General features: G+C 47.3%; 1 protein-coding gene across 1 annotated transcript in view; it reads right to left on the bottom strand.

Annotated features, from left to right (window-relative positions):
* Positions 1-21,891, bottom strand: part of KIF5A (kinesin family member 5A) — a 30,823-nt gene extending 8,932 nt beyond the window's left edge. Inside the window, exons 1-20 of the mRNA XM_004773229.3 lie at positions 21,446-21,891; positions 9,098-9,185; positions 8,914-8,987; positions 8,401-8,505; positions 8,111-8,159; positions 7,408-7,463; positions 7,078-7,165; positions 6,673-6,797; positions 6,078-6,182; positions 5,775-5,923; positions 5,520-5,668; positions 5,016-5,191; positions 4,077-4,145; positions 3,510-3,716; positions 3,066-3,212; positions 2,103-2,291; positions 1,391-1,508; positions 977-1,041; positions 776-885; positions 311-412 (exon numbers count right to left, since the gene is read on the bottom strand). Of these exons, the coding sequence (XP_004773286.2) occupies positions 311-412; positions 776-885; positions 977-1,041; positions 1,391-1,508; positions 2,103-2,291; positions 3,066-3,212; positions 3,510-3,716; positions 4,077-4,145; positions 5,016-5,191; positions 5,520-5,668; positions 5,775-5,923; positions 6,078-6,182; positions 6,673-6,797; positions 7,078-7,165; positions 7,408-7,463; positions 8,111-8,159; positions 8,401-8,505; positions 8,914-8,987; positions 9,098-9,185; positions 21,446-21,574 (2,300 nt within the window). The 5' untranslated portion in view covers positions 21,575-21,891. The remainder of the gene's footprint in view (positions 1-310; positions 413-775; positions 886-976; positions 1,042-1,390; positions 1,509-2,102; positions 2,292-3,065; positions 3,213-3,509; positions 3,717-4,076; positions 4,146-5,015; positions 5,192-5,519; positions 5,669-5,774; positions 5,924-6,077; positions 6,183-6,672; positions 6,798-7,077; positions 7,166-7,407; positions 7,464-8,110; positions 8,160-8,400; positions 8,506-8,913; positions 8,988-9,097; positions 9,186-21,445) is intronic.
* Between the last annotated feature and the right edge of the window lie 579 nt (positions 21,892-22,470).

The following is a 22,470-nucleotide window of genomic DNA, read 5'->3' as shown; positions in this document are numbered from 1 at the left end:
TCTGATGTTTGTCTTTCTGCACTCACTTCTATGCAGGTATATCCCACAAAAATTGTATGTGATCGTACCATTCATACTGTTTTGCAGCCTGCTTTTCACCCTTAGAACATCACCCACATCTTTCCAGGCCAGGGCAGCTAATATTCAATAGAGGTAATCTCTGAACGTCTTTTTTGCGCGGGGGGGGGGGGGGGCTTCCCCACACCATCTGATGATTCTTCCGAGGCATTTGCCGGCCGGGGGCCACCGTTTCTCACGCGCATGGCACCCGGCTCTGCAGGTGTGAGTAGCGGGCTGGGCCAACACTCACGTCAGCTCCTGGAGCTTACTGCTCTTCTCGTGTTCTTCATTCTTCAGCTTCTCGTAGTCGGCCTGGAGCTTCTCTAGCTCTAACTGCAGCTTCTGATTCAGGCTGCCGAGGGCAAGGAGGTGTGGGAGAGAACAAAAAGGTTATTAATGAGAGGGAAAGGGAAGACCAGCCCTGCAAACGTTTCCTTCTGGTACAAGTGGGTCTGGTTAGGACTGAGGGACGCTTCTACCTTCGGATTAGCAGAAGGAGATGCAGGCCTTGGCTTTCACAACAGCGTGAGGAGCCGTGGGCTATCTAATCATAAGAGCTCAAGGAAAAGAACTAGTCCTCACTGCTGTGCCTCCTGGAGTTCGGCTGCAAAGTTGTGGCATGGTTGTGGGGGGAAGTGGCCCATGGAAATGAATAAGCCAGACCCCGGGCCAAGAGGGAGCCTAGAGGCCAGAGCCGGCCGGGGGGGACTCTTACTCTTTGAGCTCATCAATGGTCTTCTGCTTCTCATTGATCTCGTCCCGGAGCCGGGCCAGCTGCCGGTGATGGGCCTCCCGGTGACTCTCCAGCTGCACCTCCAGGGCCTTCTGCGAAGACCCCCATCCCACGCTCAAAGCCAGACTCCCAGGCACCAGATGGGAGAGGGCCCCAGCTGCGCCCTGCCCCTTCCCCACTCACCTTCACATCATCTGCATCCTGGGTGTCCGGCTCCTTGTCCTTTAGGGCCACTTCATGCACAGTTTCTGAGGGAAAGACGGGAGAGCAGCTTACTTAGCACCCACCTCCTCTGGAAAGAACTCCACTTTGTGACCAGAGTTCCAGGCAGGACAGGGGACAGTGACCCAGTGTGGACCCCTGAGGATGTGCTGGGTTAGGACAGTGCAGTTTGATACGGCAGGGAAAGAGGTCCCTGGAGGGTTTATGGCTCGTGTACAATAAGCTATGGGCCCAAGCTTCCATGGTCTCAATCTCATGCGTGGGATGACCGTGCTGTTAGGAGGTGTATTTTGGTGTTCATGCCTTTTCCTCCCTGCCCCGCTCTGGGATCTCAGGTCCCAGGATGCGTGGTTTAGAGGTTGAAGAAGGCCTCACCCTGGGCCTGGAGCTTGGCCAGCTCATCGCTCAGGGAGTCATAGGACTCTTCCAGGTGCCGCTTCTTTAGCTCCACACTCTGCATATATTCTGTAAGTGAGCGGATCTTGGCCTCGTGCTAGTGGGGTGAAGGTTGGGGAGGGGAAGAAGAGGGATGGAGTCAAGGACACAGCTAGGCAACACTGACCTCTGCAGCTCTTCTCCCAGGGCCCCCCCTTATGCTGCACCGGCCTGTAGACAGTGGGCCATGGGCCATTTCTTTTTTCTTTTTTTTTTTTTTTTAAGATTTTATTTATTTATTTGTAAGAGAGAGAGTGAGAGCGAGCACAGGCAGACAGAGTGGAAGGCAGAGTCAGAGGGAGAAGCAGGCTCCCTGCGGAGCAAGGAGCCCGATGTGGGACTCGATCCCAGGATGCTGGGATCATGACCTGAGCCGAAAGCAGCTGCTCAACCAACTGAGCCACCCAGGCGTCCCGGGCCATTTCTTTAAAGCCCCTTCCTTGAGACCCCATCAGCTCAGAGGGTGGTACCCCCTCTGAACCTTCCCTTCCCCTGCCCGGCCCCTCTCTGGCTAGCCCAGGCCCTTCTGTTCTGGACTTTGGCTGACCCTAGGCCCTTGACATGAAGGGTGGCTGCGGGGAGTCTTATCCCATAGCCGCAGAACCGTCCTCCTTCCCACAGCATGCAAAGGCTCTCAGTGCCCGGTGCTCACCTGGGAGATGAGGAGCTGGCAGGATGAGAGTTCCCGCCCAGTCACCTCCATCTTGCGGTGACATTCGACCTGCAGGTTCTCCAGCTGCCGGCAACGCTTGACCACTGACTTGACTTCCGACTTGATTTTGCTGATGTAGAGTCGGGCCACTGTGAACTCCTCCTCGATGGCTCCGCTGATCTCCACTGGCTGCGGGGTGGGAGAGGGCAGGAAGAGGTGCTTCTGGGCTGCAGGGAAGCCTTTTTCCATTCCCAGGGATCCGGCCCACCCCCGCGTACGCCCTCCCACATGGAGACTTGGGTGGCACCTGTATTTTCCAAACAACTTTCAGAGGCTATCACCTGACATGTCATACTAAATCCTTCTCCCTGCACTTAAAGATCCAGTTCTGACAGTCGCCCTCTTCCATCTTATAGAGCAAAGTGATTTGGAGTCGCACTGATCTGCTCGATGGGCACGGCCATGGACTTGCATATCTCATTCCCAGCTCTGGGCCTCACCCCTAACACCCGTTATCATATGTCCATCTCCAGGGCCTCTTTTTTAATTTTTTTAATTATTTTTTAAAGATTTCATTTATTTGACAGATACAGTGAAAGAGGGAACACAAGCAGGGGGAGTCAGAGAGGAAGAAGCGGGCTTCCCATAAAGCAGGTAGCCTGATGTGGGGCTCGATCCCAGTATCCTGGGATCGTGACCTGAGCTGAAGGCAGACACCTAATGACTGAGCCACCCAGGCGCCCCTCCGTGGCCTCTTTATTCAGCACCCTCTAGAAGGTGTATTTACAGCAGAGTCTATGCAAAGGTCTATATGTTTTCCCGGGTCTAATTTAAAGGCGTGTTTCCTGCCTCTTTGGCCCACCTTCCTCAGTATCCCTGAGGGCCTGGTGCCCCGCTGCCTCTCCCACCAGTGCCCAGGGCAAGAATGACCAGAACAAGACTGCTGCCTCCAGTCCCACTCACCAGCTTAATCTCCCCGTTGCCCACGATGACACTGAACTCACTCAGGTCCTTCATCAGCCCGTTCAGCACCTCTGCAATTCGTTTCCGCTGGTGTCCACTGACCTCTTGTAGCCGCTGCAACTCAGACTCCAGAGCCAGCATGGTGGCCTGGGGACAGCCCCTCACGTCACCCCATGGCCATCTTCCCACTCCCCTCCCTAGCCCAGGCGGAGCCTCTGTCTCAGATGTGACCCCAAAGATGGCTACAGAGAGAACACAGGCCCTGCCAAAGGGTCTGGAAGAGATAGGGGTCAGGAGGGCGAAGGGTGGTGACAAGGCGGGAGAGGGTCCCCTTGCACACTGCACAGTGGGGCAAAGGCATGAGTGTGATGTGCCCCCCATATACAGAGGTCCCTGGTGGTGTTCTGGAGGCTGGGGGTGCCTGGACCCCAGTCAACCACTCACCACCTTCTGAGACAGCTCATCCACCAGCAGCTGGTTCTGCTGGCTCTTCTCCTCCACCTCCTGGGACTTCTGGTCATAGTTCACGGCCAGCTCCTCCAGGGCCTGCAGCACCTCCTTCACCTCCTCCTTAGCAGCATCATTCTCCGACTGCAGGTGGCTCAGCTCCCGCTGGACCTTCTCATTGTCTCCCCGAGTGGACACCAGCAGCTGGGAGCAAGAGGCAAGGCACGTGAGGAGGTCTGCCACCAGTGACTGGCCCCCTGGTCAGGGGAAGCCAAGAGCACTGCCCCAGACAGGGCTTCTCTGCCCCCTAAGCCTGGAAGGCAGAGCTCAAGGAGAGGGGCCAGGGTCAAAGTGAGAGCAAGAGGGCTGTAGGCATCACAGAAGGAAGAAACACCCAAACTCCCAAACCTGTGTTTTACACACAGTCCCAGTTAAGTCCTGAGACTTGGATAGTTTGGGGGTGGGGGGTGACCAAGTTCTTCTTCCATCTGGTTGTAAAAGGTCTTTTATGCCTTTTGGGGAACACACTGCCCTCCTCTCATGTCTGGTCCTCCTTCCCATTACCTCTTCCTGGTCCAGCATCTGCTGCTTAAGCTTCTCTATGAGCTGACTCTGCTGGTTGATCTCATCATCCTGTTGGAGGCAAGGGGGAATGGTGGGGTGAAGGGAATCTGTTCTGTCTAGTCAGGACTTACGGGGGTGTGGGCAGAGGAAGGATCCTGACAAAGCTCCAGACAGTTCAGGCTTTGAGTTAGAAACCCCATATCCTATAAAGAAGTTTTTCCCTCAGTCTCTTGCCTCATTCCTGTCCTCACTTTCAAATTCCTTTCTCCCTAGAAGGTGGTATAACCTTGACAATACACCGCAAGAGCCTTTAGGTTAAAGCGCATATCCTCTAACCTAGAAATCCCACTTTAGTGCTCCACATTGATCAAATCACTAAAAAGCAAAAACACGTTACTAAAAACAGAGAAGACTAGAAGCCCTGTAATTAATAGTTCGATGCATTTCGATAAATGGACGGTTAGATAGCCATTTAAAATAAAATACTTCTGTAAGGAATTGGTAACAAAGTGGGAAATTGTTCCTTATACGATGTGGAATGAAGGAATCAGATGCAAAATTACATATACAGTGTATCTCAATTCATGCTCTCTGTGTGGAGAAAAGCAGAATGCTAAAGGTACTATCTCTGAATGGTGGGATGATGGAGGACTTAAATTTTCTTCTGTATATTTTTAATCATCTTCTAAATTTCTTAATATAATTTTTATTAAGTTCAATTTTAATTCTGGGATAGTTAACACACAGTGTTATATTAGTTTAAGGTGAACGATGCAGTGATTCAATAGTTCTAAATGTTACTCAGGGCGACATTCCACATGTTCAATAACAAGCATATGTCCCTCTTAAAAATTTTAAAAAAAGAGGCAGTACAAGTAAATTCCTTCATCCCTCACTTCTCATGCCACTGGCTGCCCCCTGTGCCCTGGGCATCCTCACCTTGTCATCGAGCTGCTTATAGAGGCGGCGGATCTCCTCCTCATATTTCTGCCGCTCCTCAGGGGCGATGCGCACCACAATGGAAGAGTTGTCATTCACAGGCGTCTCCTCACAGAGCTCAGTTCCCAGGGCCGCATCGTCCCCAGCCAGGCGCTCCGTCTCAGGAACATTCTCTCCTGGCCAAGGAGCAGAACAAGGACAGGGATGGGAGAAGATCCTTCAGGACTCCTTCCTGCCTCCATCCTCAACACTGAGACCTCCGGGCAGGTCTCCATCTCTGTTGCCAAGTGCATGCACCGCCAACCTTTTCTGGGGGGTGGTGGGATAAGGGCTGCCATCAGCCCCCTCTCCCCTTCCCTCATCACCGCTGGACTGCACCCCTCCAGAGACGCAACCCTCCTTGGAGGTTGGCCTGCCCTGAAGCCCCACACCAGACAGGGCCCCTCTGGTCCCCTCAGCCTCCTCCTCCTGCCGCCTCTCACACCAGCTGGAACCCTCTCTAACCATTGCGCCACCGGCTGAGCTCAGCCTCTAGCTTGGCAATTGTCTCCTTCTGAGCCTTTGTCTTCTCCTTCTCCTTCTCATATTTCTTCTTCCACTGCTCAGCAGTCAGCTCCAGATTCACTGAGGCAGTGTTCTTAATGGTCTTTGCCCTGGGGGAGGAGAATAAGGAGCTTAGACCTCCATGAAGGCTGGTGTGACACGGAGGGGTGAGAGAGCAACAGGGGCTGGTTCAGGAGTGGGGACCCTGCCACTGACCGCTGCCCGAACATCAGGGTGGACTTGGTCTCTGCGTCATTGTAGCTGGACGGTGAGCAGCAGATGAACATAGTCGTCCGGCAGTTTCCTCCCAGAGAGTCCTGGAGAATTCGTGTCATTTTGCTGTCGCGATATGGGACATAGCTTTTCTGGGGGAGGAGGGAGACCATGAATCAGAAAAAATATTCAACAAGGAAATCAGAAAGGACAGTGATGCTGACAAGGGATCGCACACCCCATGGATCAAGCATGATGAGATGGCAGCAGTAGAAGAAGATGGGACAAGGCCTAAGGGACACTCACCGTGCCTTCAGCCAGCGCGGAGATCACGTTCCCAAGGGCTGACAGTGACTTGTTGATGTTCTTTGCCTCATCAAGCACAGCCCCCTCTGCTCCGGTCTTGCTGACCTACCAGAGCATTAAGGAAGGAGCATGTCACGAGAGCTGCAGGGGAAGAGAGGGCTCTCACGGCCTCTTCTCCACTCAGGAGGATTCAGTCCAAGGACGGGAGGGGACAGGGGAAGAGAACAGACAAGGCCCTTCCTCTATTACCCTAACCCTCGTGCCAAAGCCACCCCTTCCTGCCCACGTATTTTACTACCCCATTTATAGGAAATGTCCAGAAAAGGCAAATCCACAGAAACAAAAAGTAGATTAGTGATTGCCAGGGGCTAGGGGAGAGGCGAATAGGGAATGACTGCTAACAGGTGATGAAAATGCTCTAGAATTAGTGGTGATGGGTGCACAACCTTCCAAGAATCCTAAAACCCATGGAGCTATATATTTCAAAATGGTGAAACTTTATGGTATGTGAATTATATCCTAAAGAAAAAGTTATTTTGATGAAACCAAGTCCCCAGACCTCCTCCCCTGCCCACCCCACCGCCAGGTCCCCAACCTTCTCACTCCCCGCCAGGTCCACAAGATACAGCTTCCCACTGAGCTTCTGCTCCGTCTCCATGTTCTCCTGCTTGATGTTGATGAGGAAGATGCTGTGGCTCCGAGAGCTGTGCTCGTTCATGTCTGCAGGGCCAAGGCAGAGGCAGTCCCTGTACCGATACCTGTGGAGCTGAAGCCCGAAGCCCCCAGTCTCACCTGACCGCTGGCCCACCCGGAGACAGAGGGCACCTGCTAGGACCAGCCCTGCCACTGCACCTCCCAGGCAGCTGGGTCGCACATCCAAGAGGGGCCCCTTCTTCTGGAGGACACAGTCCGTCCTTGCTCCCTTCCAGTCCCTCAGCCCCAGAGGACGCAGTGGAGTAGCAAACTCCCAGACTCAAGAGCCCCGTAGATCCCCACTCACTGGTGACAGCCACATGACGATTTGATTTCCCCTCATCAATCACATCTAAAATCTCCTCGGGACTGGACACAAAGCGTTCGGTACAACCCTGCAGGAGGCGAATGGACAGTGACCCACGAATGTTGATCTGCAGATTGTATTACCTGCATGCTGACCAGACGACCTTTCAAAACTGTCTTTTCCAAACCCTCAGACTTTCCCTAGCACTTGGCACATCTCACTTCTCCAAGACATCTGCCTTCCAACTTCCGGGTCTCTGGTCTACCCTCCTGCCATGCCCCCACTCTCAGGACAGTGACCCCCGCCCAGATGCCCCGTCCCCACTCTCACCTTGACAAATGGCACCCGATTCTTGTCCTCATGCACAGACAGATTTGTCTTGGTCACTGAATCAAGACAATGCAGGGTAAGCAAGGCCCGCAGTCCTTCCCCCAACCCTGTACCCTGCAGCCTGCTGAGACAGTAGTTTCTTCTGGATGAAAAAATGAAGGGGTGTCTGGGTGGCTCAGTCGGTTAAGAGTCTATCTCTTAATTTTGGCTCAGGTCATGATCTCACAGTCATGAGATTGAGCCCTGCGTCGGGCTCTCTGTGCTCAGTGAGAAGTCTGCTTGTCCCTCTCCCTCTGCTCCTCCCCCACTCCCACCACCACTCACGCTTGCTTGCTCTCTCAGATAAATAAATAAATAAATAAATAAATAAATAAATGCTAAAAAACAGAAATAAAAATAAAGGAGAAAGACTTCCCCGTGAAGTTTTAATTCCCTGCACACACTGAAAGCTTAGTTTCTTCTCTTCCAGGATTCTAGCCTCAAGGTTCCAGCTGGTCTCAGGCCATTTCTATATAGGCCTGGTTGTCCACACTCATCTTCTGACTTTTCACTTTTGGAAACTTTGGGGAATGGAGGTAAGGGACATGGGTATGAGTGTGTGTGTGTGTGTGTGTGTGTGTCCTCTGCACAAAAGCAATGTGATCTTTCTTTTCCTTGCCCTCCTCACACCCCCACCTGCCCAGTTGGGTTAAACACCACTCACCATCCAGAAGGTCGCGAATTTTGTCCAGGTAAATCTCAAAGTAAGAAACCTGGTCAGGGAGAAAGTGAAGAGGACCTATCTTAAATCTGACCCAAGGATCTCATGTGACTATGACCTGCTCAAATGGTAGGTGGAGGGGAGAAAGAGCAGATGAGAATATCTTAGCAGAGAAGAACTGAAGTAACCAGAGCAGAAAGTAAGTTGGGCTGCCCAGGTACTCAGCGGGTTTGAACTAGTTCTTCCCCTCCCAGGCCCTATTTGAGGATGCCCAGCTGTCATGCCGTGATCACCTTGATGTGGAACTCAAGGTTCTCATCCATGGAGTAGATGTGGTTGAAGATGTCTCGGGCAATTCGAGGAATGATTCCCATCAGCTGGGGGTCATGAAGCTTTCCCTGGGGAGGAAGGGTATTCCAGAATGAGGCTGAGACTCAGAAAGAATGAGACAACTCAAGAAGTATGCAGGTGAACCCAGAGGTCAGAGTGGGTAAGAAGACCATCTTGAGGTAGGAGGCAGTCACTGCCATGTCTACCTTTAACTCGAACAATGACAGACCTAAGTGGCCCTCTGGACTTTTATGGCAGCTGCTTTTCCAAATCAAAAGAAGAAAACTAGAGTAGTGGAAAGGATGGAAAACTGCAGCAGGCTGAGGGGATTTCACTACACTTCCACTATCATCCTGCCCCTCCACTCATCCTCCAGACCAAGCAAGCTTGATTCCTAGGTCTTGCCCTACCGAGATTCCTGGGCCTCCCATTAACACTCCCAGCTCCTCACCCCTCATGGAAGTCAGAACCCTCACCTCCATGGTATGTGTTTTCCCTGAGGATGTCTGTCCATAAGCAAAAATGGTGCCATTGTAGCCAGCAAGGACATCTGGAAGAGACAGCAGAGAAAGAGCACTGGTGGAAAGAAGTGGGGTAAGGAATGGCAAACCTGAAAACATACATTCTAAATATATATCTTACAAAGATAATACATGTTACCTTTGACAATCTGCATGGCACATGCATGATAAACTTGCTCCTGAGTTGTGTTTGGGGGGAACACACGGTCAAAGACATATGGCTTCCCCTAGAATGGGAATAAAACATGGCAGACATCGGCAGTCAGGATGTGAGGGAGAAGAAATACCACGGCTCCCTTCCATTAGCCTGAGAAGGTCCCTGTTTTTCAGCCATCTGTATCCACGGGTGGTTTTGGGGGGATGACCCGGACTAGAGAAAGAGGAGCAAAAGTTAGTGCTGACAGCAGGAGCTGTTCCCATGTGCTAGAGAGTGCCATTGAAAAGTGTCACAGCATGAGACTGTGTGAGGGGATCTCAGTCTTGGTGTGATGATTTAGCACTCCACCACTCCAGGCCCCTCCCTGGGAAACCTAACAGGTAAAGACAGTAGGTCCACAGGCCATGGAGAGTGAAAAAAAAAATTAATTAACATTAAAAATCTAGGGATGCCTGGGTGGCTCCGTTGGTTAAGTGTCAGCCTTCGGCTCAGATCAGGATCCCAGCGTCCTGGGATCAAGCCCCACATCCGGTTCCTTGCTCAGTGGGGAGCCTGCTTCTCCCTCTGCCTGCCACCCCCCTCCCACCCCACAGCTCTTGGTCTCTGTTTCTGACAAATAAATAAGTAAAATCTTTAAACACATTAAAAATCTACCTCTAGGTTTAAAAATATCATCCTCAATAGATCCAGATCCATATGTCCTGATAAGGAAGGATCTTCAAACTGCAACTAAGTGACAGACGCCAAGTTAGGGACATATGTATAGTGTGTTGCCTATTACATAAATGAAATCCACACATAGCAAGCCGCTGAGCTGTTGTACAAACATTAGCACAAGTTCTCTCTCTGTGAAAGAAATATATGAAATCAGAATTGTGGGTTTCCTTTTAAGGAACCAACTTCAAATAAAGAGAAACTGAAACAAATCACAGACCGACAAGTACTTTGTTTCATTTAGGTGGTATGAATGCTGATACAGATACAGAATATTTACAACCTGGGGAGCCAAAAAATGTATTCACTCTCTAAGGATACTAAAGGGAAAATCTCTGGTAAGATTAAATGGGAGAGCACCTGGGTGACTTAGTGGGTTAAGCCTCTGCCTTCGGCTCAGGTAATGATCCCAGGGTCCTGGGATCAATCGGGCTCTTTGCTCAGCAGGGAGCCTGCTTCCTCCTCTCTCTTTCTCTGCCTGCCTCTCTGCCTACTTGTGATCTCTCTCTGTCAAATAAATAAATAAAATCTTAAAAAAAAAAAAAGATTAAATGGGACTATGCTTGTTCTCCATCACAAGTGACGAATTTCTCAGTGGTGTTTTCCTGCCTTTCAGTATAAAGAACCTACTGACTTAGTTGTCAAATTGTTTTACTACAGAGCCCATCTTTATCCAGCTGAAATGTAAAACTCTAAGGTGATGGTCACCAGAGTTTGGGAGACATGTTTTAACTAATTAAGGAAAGTCATAAAACTTTTAATGGCCAGAACCAGAGACAGCGGCTCTAGGACTATTCACAATATTCCATCTATACATAGAATTTTTTTTCTAGATGAATTTTCTAGACAAAAATGTTAACAGTGGTTACTTTGAGGAGAGGCAAGTCTTTTATTTTTTCATTTTGTATCCTGGATTACATATATATATTTTTTTTTTTTAATTTTTTAAATTTCGGGGGCACCTGGTTGGCTCAGTGGGTTAGACCTCTGCCTTCAGCTTGGGTCATGATCTCAGGGTCCTAGGATTGAACCCCATATCAGGATCTCTTCTCAGTGGGAAGCCTGCTTCCCCCACCTCTGCCTGCCTCTCTGCCTACTTGTGATCTCTCTCTCTCTCAAATAAATACATAAATTCTTTAAAAAAAAAAAAAAACCTCTTATTTAATTTTATTAGTAATCTCTACACCCAGTGTGGGGCTCAACCTCACAACCCTGAAATCAAGACTTGCATGCTCCTCTGACTGAGCCAGTCGGTGCGTCAGGATTTTTTATATCTTCAAACCATGTACAAGTGTTTTATTTTAAGATTTTATTTATTTATTTGACAGAGAGCGAGATCACAAGTAGCCAGAGAGGCAGGCAGAGAGTGAGAGAGGAGGAAGCAGGCTCCCTGCCGAGCAGAGAGCCCGATGTGGGGCTCGATCCCAGAACCCTGGGATCATGACCTGAGCCGAAGGCAGAGGCTTTAACCCACTGAGCCACCCAGGTGCCCCACAAGTGTTTTATTTTTAAAAGCTTTTACTTCTTAATGTCACAGAGAGTGGGACAGTAGTGTGTAATTTTGTTTCTTTTTTCTTCTTTGCATGAGGGAAAATTAATAAATATATCTTTTAATATTTAAAAGATTTGAAAAGTCTGGCGTATGGGGGGAAAAAAATCTACCTGAAATATTTACCTGATCTCTCTTTGGTGAAAGCGTTTGAAGCCCCCAAACCAGAATCCTCAAAGAGAAATAGGTTGTGAAGATGCTGTCTACAATGAAGGGAGTACTGTAAACTTATCAAGCCCCTCTGGTGGACAATTCTATTAAATATTTAAATGTCCATACTGTTTGTACTCTATATCAGGGATTCCAGTGTTAGGAATTCATTTTACAACACTTACTTAAGCACTTAAATATTTATGTAGAAGAATGTTCAGTGTAGCACATTGTATTAAAGTAAAACTAGAAACAATTCAAACATCCATCAACAAGATGTTTGTTATGATACCTCCATATTCTATTCCCCTTAAAATGAGTGAGGTTGGTTTACATATATTGACATGTTCAAGCTCAAGTGAGTAAAAAAATAAAAACAGTGTATGTAATGTGATTATATATATTTTTTAAAGCACATGGACAGAATAGCCTTAAAAAAAAAGACATGGAAGACTTTCTGCAGACCTGCTAATGGTGATTATCACAGAAGGGCAGAATAACAGGCTTGCAACATTTTTTCTGTGATCTTTAAATGTTTTACAATGATAATATATTGCCTTTAAATTAAAATAGTAAAATATTATAGATGATGTTATAGAAAAATATGTAATCACATGACAAGGTATATACAAAATACTGTTAATAAAAATAGTATGCAAAAAATAAATACATAAAATAGTATGCAGTGTAAAAAACAAGCACAAAGGGGCGCCTGGGTGGCTTAGTGGGTTAAAGCCTCTGCCTTCGGCTCAAGTCATGGTCTCAGGATCCTGGGATCGAGCTCCATATCAGGCTCTCTGCTCAGCAGGGAGCCTGCTTCCTCCTTTCTCTGTGCCTGCCTCTCTGCCTACTTGTGATCTCTGTCTGTCAAATAAATAAATAAATAAAACTTTAAAAAAAAAAAAACAAGTACAAAAAGTAAGTAAAAGATGATTCCATTTCTACAAAAAAATGTATATGTACATATGCACACCTTGCTTAGAAAAACAAGGTAAGGGGTATCTGGGTACCTCAGTTGGTTAATTGTCTGACTTCAGCTCAGGTCATGATCTCAGGGTCCTAAGATCAAGCGCCACCTCAAGCCTCCTGTGTCAGGTTCTGTGCTCAGCAAGGAGTCTGCTTGTCCCCTCTCCCTCATCCTCTGCCCCTCCCTCTGCTCAAGCTCTCTTTGTCTCTCTCTCAAATAAATAAAACCTTTAGCAAAAAAAAAAAAGAAACATGTTAATGGTAGTTACCCTTGGACAGTGGAATTTTAGGAGTTTCTCTTCTTTTTTTTAGATTGAAGACTTTTCTGAAATTAAGGGCACCTGACTGGTTTGGTTGGAAGAACATGTAACTCTTGATCTCCGGGTTATGAGTTTAAGCCCCACAATGGGTGCAGAGATTACTTAAATAAATAAACTAAAAAAAACAAAAACAAAACAAACAAAAAACCACACACACACAAAACACTTCAGAAATGAAAATGTGTAATTTTTAAATAAGAAATTTTAAGTTTTTAAAAATTTTAAGTTTTTCATTCTTAGCTTATAAAGAACTTTCATAAATTAGTAACAAAAAAGATAAGCCTCAACAGAAAAAAAGTTGACAAGAGCTAGGTACTAACAACAGAAAAATAAACACAAATTCAAACTAAAACAGTAATGTTGTTCGTCACTTATCAAACTGAAAAACACAAACTTAATTGGAATACCCGATGTAGATAAGCATTCAAGAAAGTATAATTTCCTTGAAATAAGCACCTTCATCCTTTTCTACTAGGAGAGTAAATCCATACAACTTTTATGGGAGCAATTCATAATACATAATCAAAAGTCGTGAATTGCACATATCTGTTGATTCAGATGTTCTACTTCTAAGAATTTATACCATGAAAATATTTGTAGCAAATATTTAGTTACAAGAATGTTTATTATCACAGTCTTATAATAAATTGAAAACAACTGAAAGGAATAATATTTAGAGGACAGATTAACATAAGGAATTGATTAAATAATGGCATGTGTATATTTTTATTCTTTATTGCCATTTAAAATTATGTCATAATAGAGGCACCTAGGTGGCTCAGTCAGTTACATGTCTGACTCCTGATTTCAGCTCAGGTCTCAATCTCAGGATTATGAGATCAAGCCCCTCATTGGGCTCCAAGTAGGTATGGGGCCTACTTAAAGAAATAAAATAAGATAAAATAAAATAAAATGATGTCATGGGGAGCCTGGGTGGCTCAGTGGGTTAAAGCCTCTGCCTTTGGCTCAGGTCATGATCCCAGGGTCTTGGGATCGAGCCCCTCATCGGGCTCTCTACTCTGCAGGGAGCCTGCTTCCCCCTCTCTCTCTGCCTGCCTCTCTGCCTAGTTGTGTTTTCTCTCTGTCAAATAAATAAAATATTTTTTTAATGATGTCATAATAGAACATCAATAAATCTCAAAAGTGTGATAGTAAAAGAACTCAAACACAAGAGAGCACATACTGTATTATCCCCTTTGTATGAAATTCAAGAAAGGACAAAATTTAGCTAGTGACAGAACTCAAAATGGTGGATGCCTGGATTCATATTGAGAGGTGGAGGCAAAAGGGAGCTTTCAGGGGTGACGAAAATACTCCAAATTTCTATCTGGGTAGTGGTTACACAGGCGTCGAAATATGTTATAAAATTCATCAAATTGTTTGCATAAGATTTGTGCACTCAATGTATGTGAAGTATACCTCAGTGCTCTCATAAAATAGAACATCATAAAATGATGTTATAATGGCACTTAAAAATGGCTGGTTGATGCACAACCTCATTATTAATAAGAGAAATGCATACTAAAACTATGAAATACCATTTTAATCTATCCAAGTGGGCAAAATAAAATATTTTGACAATTCATTGCATTGGAGAGGGCATATATAAACACGGGGCAACTCCATGAGAGGCAGTTTGGAACCAGTTCTTAAATTTTTAAGTGCATATACTTTAAGACCTCAACTTCTAAAAATGTATCTTACAGACATATGCAATACACACACACACACACACACACACACACACACACAAGGTCATTCAATTGTTTGTAATAGCAACTTATTAGGATAATCCTAAAAGTCCATCAATAGGGACCTGGTTAAATAAATTATGTCATATCCCTACAACAAACTATACAGTTGTTAAATAGAATGAGATATATCTTCATGTGCTGATAAGGAAGACTCTCCTAGACTCAATGTTAAGTTTAAAAAAAAAAGAGCAAGGTACAGAACAGTATGTACACTATGCCACCATTCTTCTTAAAAAAAAAAAAAGAGTATATGCCAGGCATCTGGCTGGCTCGGTGAGAAGAGCATGTGACTCTTGATCTGGAGATTATGAGTTCAAACCCCACATTAGGTATAGAGATTGCTTAAAGTAAATTGAAAAAAAAATTAATATATGAACATATATATGTAATTGCTTATAAATATATGGTATGCTTTTAGAAAGACCCATAAGAAACTGGTGAAATGGCTGCCTTCTGAAATGGGAACTGGATGGCTACAAAAGAAAAGTAGGGAAGAGGCTTACTATTCATCGTATACATTTCTATATATAATTTGAATTTTGTCACATGTGCATGTTAAGACATGCAAAAATTAAACATTTTTTAAAATACATAAAATTACATAATATTTAGTAATGGTAAATAGTAATGGTATTATATTAGTGAGAGAGCTAACCTACAAAACAATATATAGTTCATTATATACTTTTATTAAAATTTATATATATATATATATATATATGCAACAAAAACTCAGTGGAAACAAATATATTAAATTGTTAACAGTGTTTTTCTTGGGGTGGTAGCAATTTGAGTGATTTTTAGTTTCTCTTTGTTTCTAATTTTGTCAATAGTTAAAACATACTAGTATTGTTATCGGGCTATGTTTAATAGTATTTTTTTTTAAATCTACTTTGAGGGGTGCCTGGGTGGCTCAGTGGGTTAAGCCTCTTGTCTTCAGCACAAGTCATGATCCCAGGGTCCTGGGATGGAGCCCACATAGGGCTCTCTCCTCAGCAGGGAGCTGCTTCCCCCTCTCTCTCTGCCTGCCTCTCTGCCTACCTGTGATCTCTGTCTGTCAAACAAATAAAATCTTTAAAAAAAATAAAAATAATAAAGATAAATAAAAATTAAAATCTACCTTGATTTTTTTTAAAGGTTTGAGTGAGTTTATGAGGTATTCATAGGGCTTTTGTGAATTTTTCATCCTTGTTATCTGAATGGTTCATCATTATACTGCATTATAAAAAACAATATCTTTCTTACATAGAATAAAATCACACAGTGTTAGAAGAAAAGAGCTTTAAAGTGGTATTGATACCTGTCCTCCTCAGTGGTAATACCTTTCTTTTTAAATTTGATTAATTTATTTTTTGTTGAAACTTGATTCTTGAATTGTAATCTAACTCAGTGTTGCCTCCATCCAGTGGCCAAGAAACAGAAACAAACAAAACACGTCTCAGCCCAATGACTCCCGCCTCTTCTCCACCAGTGATGTCTATCTATGCTTCATGAAGCCAGGAATGCAGCCAAAGGGGACTAAATATAACTCTCAAGTCAACTTTGCCCCTCCCTTCTTCCCTTCTGGGAACATGGGCACCAACTCCTTCTCTGCCTTTCCCTTGGTCTTTCTCCTCCTCTCTCACAAACATTCCCAGCGGTAGGATTCCAGAGAAGCCTCAAGGAGGCATTAAGATGGAGGGCGCTCTCCAAGTGCTGAAGGCAATTCTGGCCTGAGGAACTCAGCCTAGACTGGGGAGAAGGAAGAGACCAGAGAGAGTAAAAGGGTGTTCTCAGTACTGTGAGGATAAAAGATACCCAAGAACTGGGGCGCCTGGGTGGCTCAGTGGGTTAAAGCCTCTGCCTTCGGCTCAGGTCATGGTCTCAGAGTCCTGAGATCGAGCCCCGCATCGGGCTTTCTACTCAGCGGGGAGCCTGCTTCCTCCTCTCTCTCTCTGCCTGCCTCTCTGCCTACTTGTAATCTCTGCCTTTCAAATGAATAAATAAAATCTTTAAAAAAAAAAAAAAAAGATACCCAAGAACTAAAAATGGGTTAACTTTGTAAACTCATGACCATGGAAAGCTACAGACACAGATGATAATTTCAGAGGTTCTGGAAAGTCCTGCTACCACTTCCTGACTCTTAACTAGGTCCTTAAATTCCAGCTCTATCTAGTTTGTTATTTCATCTTTTTATTTTTATTTCTGTTAAATTGTGAATTTCTTTTTAATTTTCCATTGAGTATACTCAAGATGAATTTGTTCATCAGATCTTTTGATGAGAGTAACTAGACCAGTGGTTTTCTACTTTTTCTGCCTCTAGACTGCTCACATGGGAAATATCACCATTATTTATTTATTTCTCATGACACACAATTACTTTGAGTTGGACTGTCAGATGTTGTAGGAGATTTCCTACTAGAATCTGTGTGTATAGATTACAAAAGCCACTTTTTTTTTTTTAAGCTGTTTCTGATGCCCCTCCTGGGCCTCTGCCCAGACCACTCTATAGTCTGTATCACCAAGTAGACCAAGAGTTTCTTGAAGGCAGGGATTCCCTGTAAATCTCCAACATCAAGCACAGTCCTTGGCCCACAGGATGTCCTTTATAAATATTTGTCAAAAACACAGACATTGATGGAGGAAGAGAGTAAGAAGATATTAGAACCCTGTGTGTTTGGATTAAACAACCAGTAAGAAGGGGAAAGGTTAACTCCTTCCCAGTGTATCAAAGGCTAGCTTATGGAGAGACAGCATATATTAGAAATAATAATAACATCTAACTCTTACCAGGAGTTTATTACGCACCTGTCACTGTGCTAAGCAATTTATATGCATTATCTCAGTTAATGTTCACAGCAATTCTAGAAGGTACTATTGTTATACCATTTTATACCTGTGGAGACTGAGGTTCAGAGAGGTAAGGTAGCTTGCCCACAGACACACACCTGAGAAATGGTAGCACACAGTCTCAAACCCAAGCAATCTGAATCCAGATCCACAGTGCCACAGTAATCCAAGGACTGAAGTGCCTGAACACTGAACATGGTGTCAAATCCTTCTCATGGCTTTTTCCACATGACCCCACCCCCATTTGGACATTTCTCCAAATGTTTTCTGACAGAACTGGAGCCCTCCATCACTCCCTTTTTTCAACCTCAACCCCATCTTCAGAAGCCTGCAGTTCTCCCACCCATTCTCTCCCAGGAACCCCCTCCCCACCATGCCAACGTCAGAGACTGGAAGACCAGTTTCATTAGAAACACTAAGGGAGACACACCACCTTTGAGGAACATCCCCTGAGATCCAGTCCCCCTTCCACCCACCGCAATTTAAGCCCTCCTCATAGCCTTCTCCAGAGAGCTCCCTTTCAGTGTCCTGCAGCCCAGGGCTCCAGTCTCCCTGAACCCACCCCAAGCCTCCTTGTTGTTCCCTTGTCCATTTGTGCTTCCCAGCAACTTTCGGTAGTTTTCCATTATGCTAGCTGACTAAAGCTAATGGGAAGGCCAAAGACCAGGGTCCCAAGATGACCAACCTTTTCAACCCTCAGCAAAGCACTTGGTAGAGGCTGAACTTCTGAGCACCAGGCCTGATTTCCATGGTGACACCCCTGGGGATTGTTGCCATGGTAATGCTAGAGAGACACTGGCCATGGTATATACTCTCTGTTTTCCTTTATGAGACTCCCCCAAAGCTAAAGGGAGACCTGCTCCCCCTCTTCAGTTTTCAAAGGAATCCTGCGCCACCCCACACAATATTGACTCTGGTCCAGTAATCCTGCAGGTCCCAACCTAGCTTTTCCTAATGAGGTATTTGACAGGCCTGGATTTTTGCCTGCTCAAGAACCTGCTAACCCATTAGGAGATCTGAGGGAGGAAGAATAGTGGACACTTGAATGAATGAAGGAGAGGAACTGGGAAAGGGGGAGAGAATATATGGGCCTTCCCTCACTGTCATCCCTCCCATGTCTGGTATAGAAGTAGCAACCCAGACAGCAGGCACCTGGGCACTCTGCCCACAAGACCAGGGCCGAGAGACACTTATATGCATACAGTGAAAAAGTCACTCTGGATTCTAAGTGACATAAGAGCAAAACCAGGTACACAGCACACAGACAGTAACCCAGACACCCCTCCACTATGACTCAGGCCATTAACTTTGGCTAAACCCCATCCCCCCAGATTCCTGGGAGAAGTCAGAGGAGTTGGGGAGGGATGAGGTTGAAAGAGCTGTCTTTCCAGCTTATTCTCATACCCTCTGCCAGGCAGAAAAAGCCCAGGAACATCTGAGACTCTGAAGCCCTGGGGTAGCTGCAGTGCTGCAGAGGCAGAGAGGAGAGCCACCAGAGAAAGGAGCAGGGGCTAGGTTTGGAGAGACTATTGTCTGCCCCTTCCCTCTTCCCTCACGTTCCTGACGCAGCTTTTTCCATTAATTCCTCAGATGCTGGGCCCCAAAGGGAATGGGAGGAGGAAAGAGGAGAAGGGGTAGGAGATTTCCTTCTCTTTACGGTACCCTCAAGGGTTGCCTCCAAATCCCTTCTCCTAGAGCCCTCCTCTTTCCAAATGAGCAATGAACAGTCAGGCTGGGAAGGCAAGTTCCAAGGACAATGCCCGAGACAAAATGGCCCCCCACAAGCATCTCTCTCAGCTGGAGAGATTGACAGGAAGGGCTGGGGCAAAGGAACATACACAGGGAGACAAAGGTGCAGCCCCGCAAATATCAGGCAAGACAGGCAAGGAAGGACCAGCTGTGGAACTAAGATAGAATCTGAACTGGCAGGGAGACCTGGGCCTCTCTGCCTCTCTCTCCCTCTCCCCCTTCTATGGTGTCTCTCCTGTTTCACCAACTGGACAGATCAATACTACCACTCCTTCTCCCAACATCACCCCATGCCCCATGCCCCATGCCCATCACACCAGGATGGCCTGAGAACCTAAAGGAGTTTGTTCAGACTTACCTGAAAGAACTAAACCAAGGAAACTAGGCTTCAAAGTAGAAGCCTTTTGTGGATGTGCTCCCCTATGACCATTTCCCTCCTGTTTCTCAGCCTTCGTGTGTCAGGGGATCCTCAAGCTCCAATTCTCACAGCTAATGCTTGCTGTCCGGACTACTTAGAGAGGAGCCCCCAGGTGACACTGACCAGGGTATAAGGCCTAAGGTCCTTGAGGCCAAAAGAGACAGGGGTCCTCTAGATGCGGCGAACATGCACATATGTAAGCACCCACAGAAGGCAGAAGCACCCATTTGAGTTCTGTGGGTGAGAGCTCAGCATAGTGACAGACTGGGGCCCTTGGGGATGGGACATGTAAGCAGGCTCTTCTTAAGGTATGTTTACACAAAGTCCCATTCTCATTGATTCAGAGGCCCATGCTCCCTCCTCATCTTTCCTTCATTCGTTTAATAAGCATGCCTTATGTCAAGCACTATGGACCAAAGATATATAAACAGTGCCCCTGACCTTGAGGACAACCATCATATGTGCTGCTCCCTTCTCAAATTGGCTACAGTTTCCTGGCCAGCACCCCTCAAGCCCTATAGGACTCAACCTCAGGTCCTTTCACCCTATAGCCTAACAATCCCTACCAAACTGGAAAAGGAGGGGTGGGTGAAGAATTCCCTTTGGGCTATCACAGATAATGGTCGAGAAGAGAAATCTGCAGAGGCAGTGTGATATAAAGGAAAAGCCATGAGCTTTGGAGTTAGAGATTTAGGTTCAGATCCATGAATTAACAGGGTGACCTTGAGAAAGTCATTCAACTTCTTTGGGCCTCAATTTCCTCATCTGCAAAATGGAAATATTAATACCTACTTCAGAGAGTGTTGTTTTGAGATTAAATAATGCATGTCCAGTAATAAACACACAGTAAATACTAGTTCCCCTTCTTAATAAGATCTCCTCGTGGGTAGAGCTATCATGATGAGGTAGAAGCAGCTTGATACTTTTTGCTAGATCATCAAAAGGAAGGATGAATAAGCAAGTACCTATTAAAACCTCAGGATTTGGTTATTTTTTTAATGTTTTTTTTAAAATATTTTATTTATTTATGGGGGGGGGGCGAAGAGAGCCAGCACAGGCAGACAGAATGGCAGGCAGAGGCAGAGGGAGAAGCAGGCTCCCTGCCGAGCAAGGACCCCGATGTGGGACTCGATCCCAGGACGCTGGGATCATGACCCGAGCCGAAGGCAGCTGCTCAACCAACTGAGCCACCCAGGCGTCCCAGGATTTGGTTATTTTTATTTGTTAGGGGAAACTGGGGTGTCTGAAGCCTCTTCCTACTGTACCTGGGAGGGAAAGGCAGACATTTCCTTAGGACCCCAGAGCCTCCTTCCCAGACTGGGTGTGGCATCAATGCATTTCTTTCCCAGAAAACCCTTCATCAGACCTGTGCCCTCAGCCCAAGTCTAGGCTGTGACTACTTCAGGGGTTGATGGAGAGCCCACTCTCATTCATACCTCCTCCCGCAGAGACCCTGGACTGCCCACCTCCCATCTAGCCGATCCACTAGTCTATCCCCTCCCGTCCTGAGAGGTCGGGGTAGAGATCTGAGCCAATAACAAAGGGAAGATGCGCTTTCCCTAAGGGAGAGGGAAAACATCAGAAAAACACGGGACTGGCTCTAAGGGGTGGGGACGCTGCAGCGAGCAGCAAAGGGGAGTTTGGTCCGCTGACTGCGAGGAAGTAGCCCCCTCCCACTCTGCGGAGACTTGGCCGCCTGCCAGGCCAGGCCACACCCAGCCATCCTGATGCAGGGGAGAGGAGGGGCTGCGGCGGAGAGGTTGGAGGCTGAGCGGCGGGGAGGGGGCGCAGAGTGACAGCCAGGGGCGAAGATTCGGCGGGGGCGGGGAAGATTCATCTTTCCGATCCCTCCCCGAAATTCCCTCCCGGGGCGACACTCACCCCAATAACGACGCTGTCGTCCCCTTGGAAAATGGGGATGAACTTGTCTCCCCGCAGAATCTCGGCCTGGTTCAGGGGCCGAAATCGGCAGAGCACCTTGATGCTACACTCGTTGTTGGTCTCCGCCATGGTGGTCGCCGGCGACGGGCTGGGCACTTCTCGTGCTGCAGGGACGGGTGTGCGCTCCGGAGGAGGGGTGCTCAGCCGGGGCCGAGGCGGAGGACAGGTGCTCGGTCTCTGGAGCCGAGAAAGCAGGTGGGGCGCCCGGGCGAGGGCTGGAGAGCGGGGCCGGGACGCGCTTCTCGCTCCTGCGGCACGGGGATGCGGGCGACCTGGGCGTCTGGTCCTCTCCCGGCGCTCTGCCTCTCCGCCCCTCGCGCTGCAGCGCCGCGCTGCGGGCCTGGGCGGGGCGGCGGCCGCGGGGCGGGCGGGGCTTCCTTCGCGGGGGGGCCTCCCGCTCGGCTTCCACCCGCTGGGGCACCTGTCCGTTTCTCTCGCCTCCTCCCCTGACGCTCCTAGCTAACCTCGCCCTCACCCCTTCCCCACCCAAGTCCCTCTTCGCATCCCACTTCCCACCTCCACGGCCTGCCCCTCCCTCGGACTCCACCCCTCTGGAAGGGGTAAGCGGGCTGAGGTGGGCCAGTCGCCTGGGTAGGGAAGAGAGCCGACAGCGCTTCCACCCCTTTTATTCCGGGACACCCTCCTCCCCCACCCCCGCCCCGCCCCTGTCACCATCCTCTCCAAATTGAGAGCACACTTCTCATTCCCCATCCCCAACCCCCTCACACAGATTCCCAACCCACTCAACTTTCAAGGGCGGCTGCCAGCAGTGTCAGGAGAAAGGCTATAATTCCCTTCCCCTTTTAGGTCCAAAGGTGCACCATCTCCCCAGTATACACACCAGGTCCCCAATGTGAAGGAAGGCAAACTCGTATTCTGGGCTATCAGAATTCAGACACAGATAAAATTCTCATTTTGCCTGGTCGGGGCTGCAGATGCAGGTGGGCAGGAGATTTTGCAAGAGA

The sequence above is a fragment of the Mustela putorius genome, unplaced genomic scaffold (genome assembly GCF_011764305.1).
Source record: "Mustela putorius furo isolate JIRA1106 unplaced genomic scaffold, ASM1176430v1.1 tig00003988_pilon_pilon_pilon, whole genome shotgun sequence".
NCBI classification, from domain to species: domain Eukaryota; kingdom Metazoa; phylum Chordata; class Mammalia; order Carnivora; family Mustelidae; genus Mustela; species Mustela putorius.
This window is presented reverse-complemented; position numbering and strand designations above follow the sequence as displayed.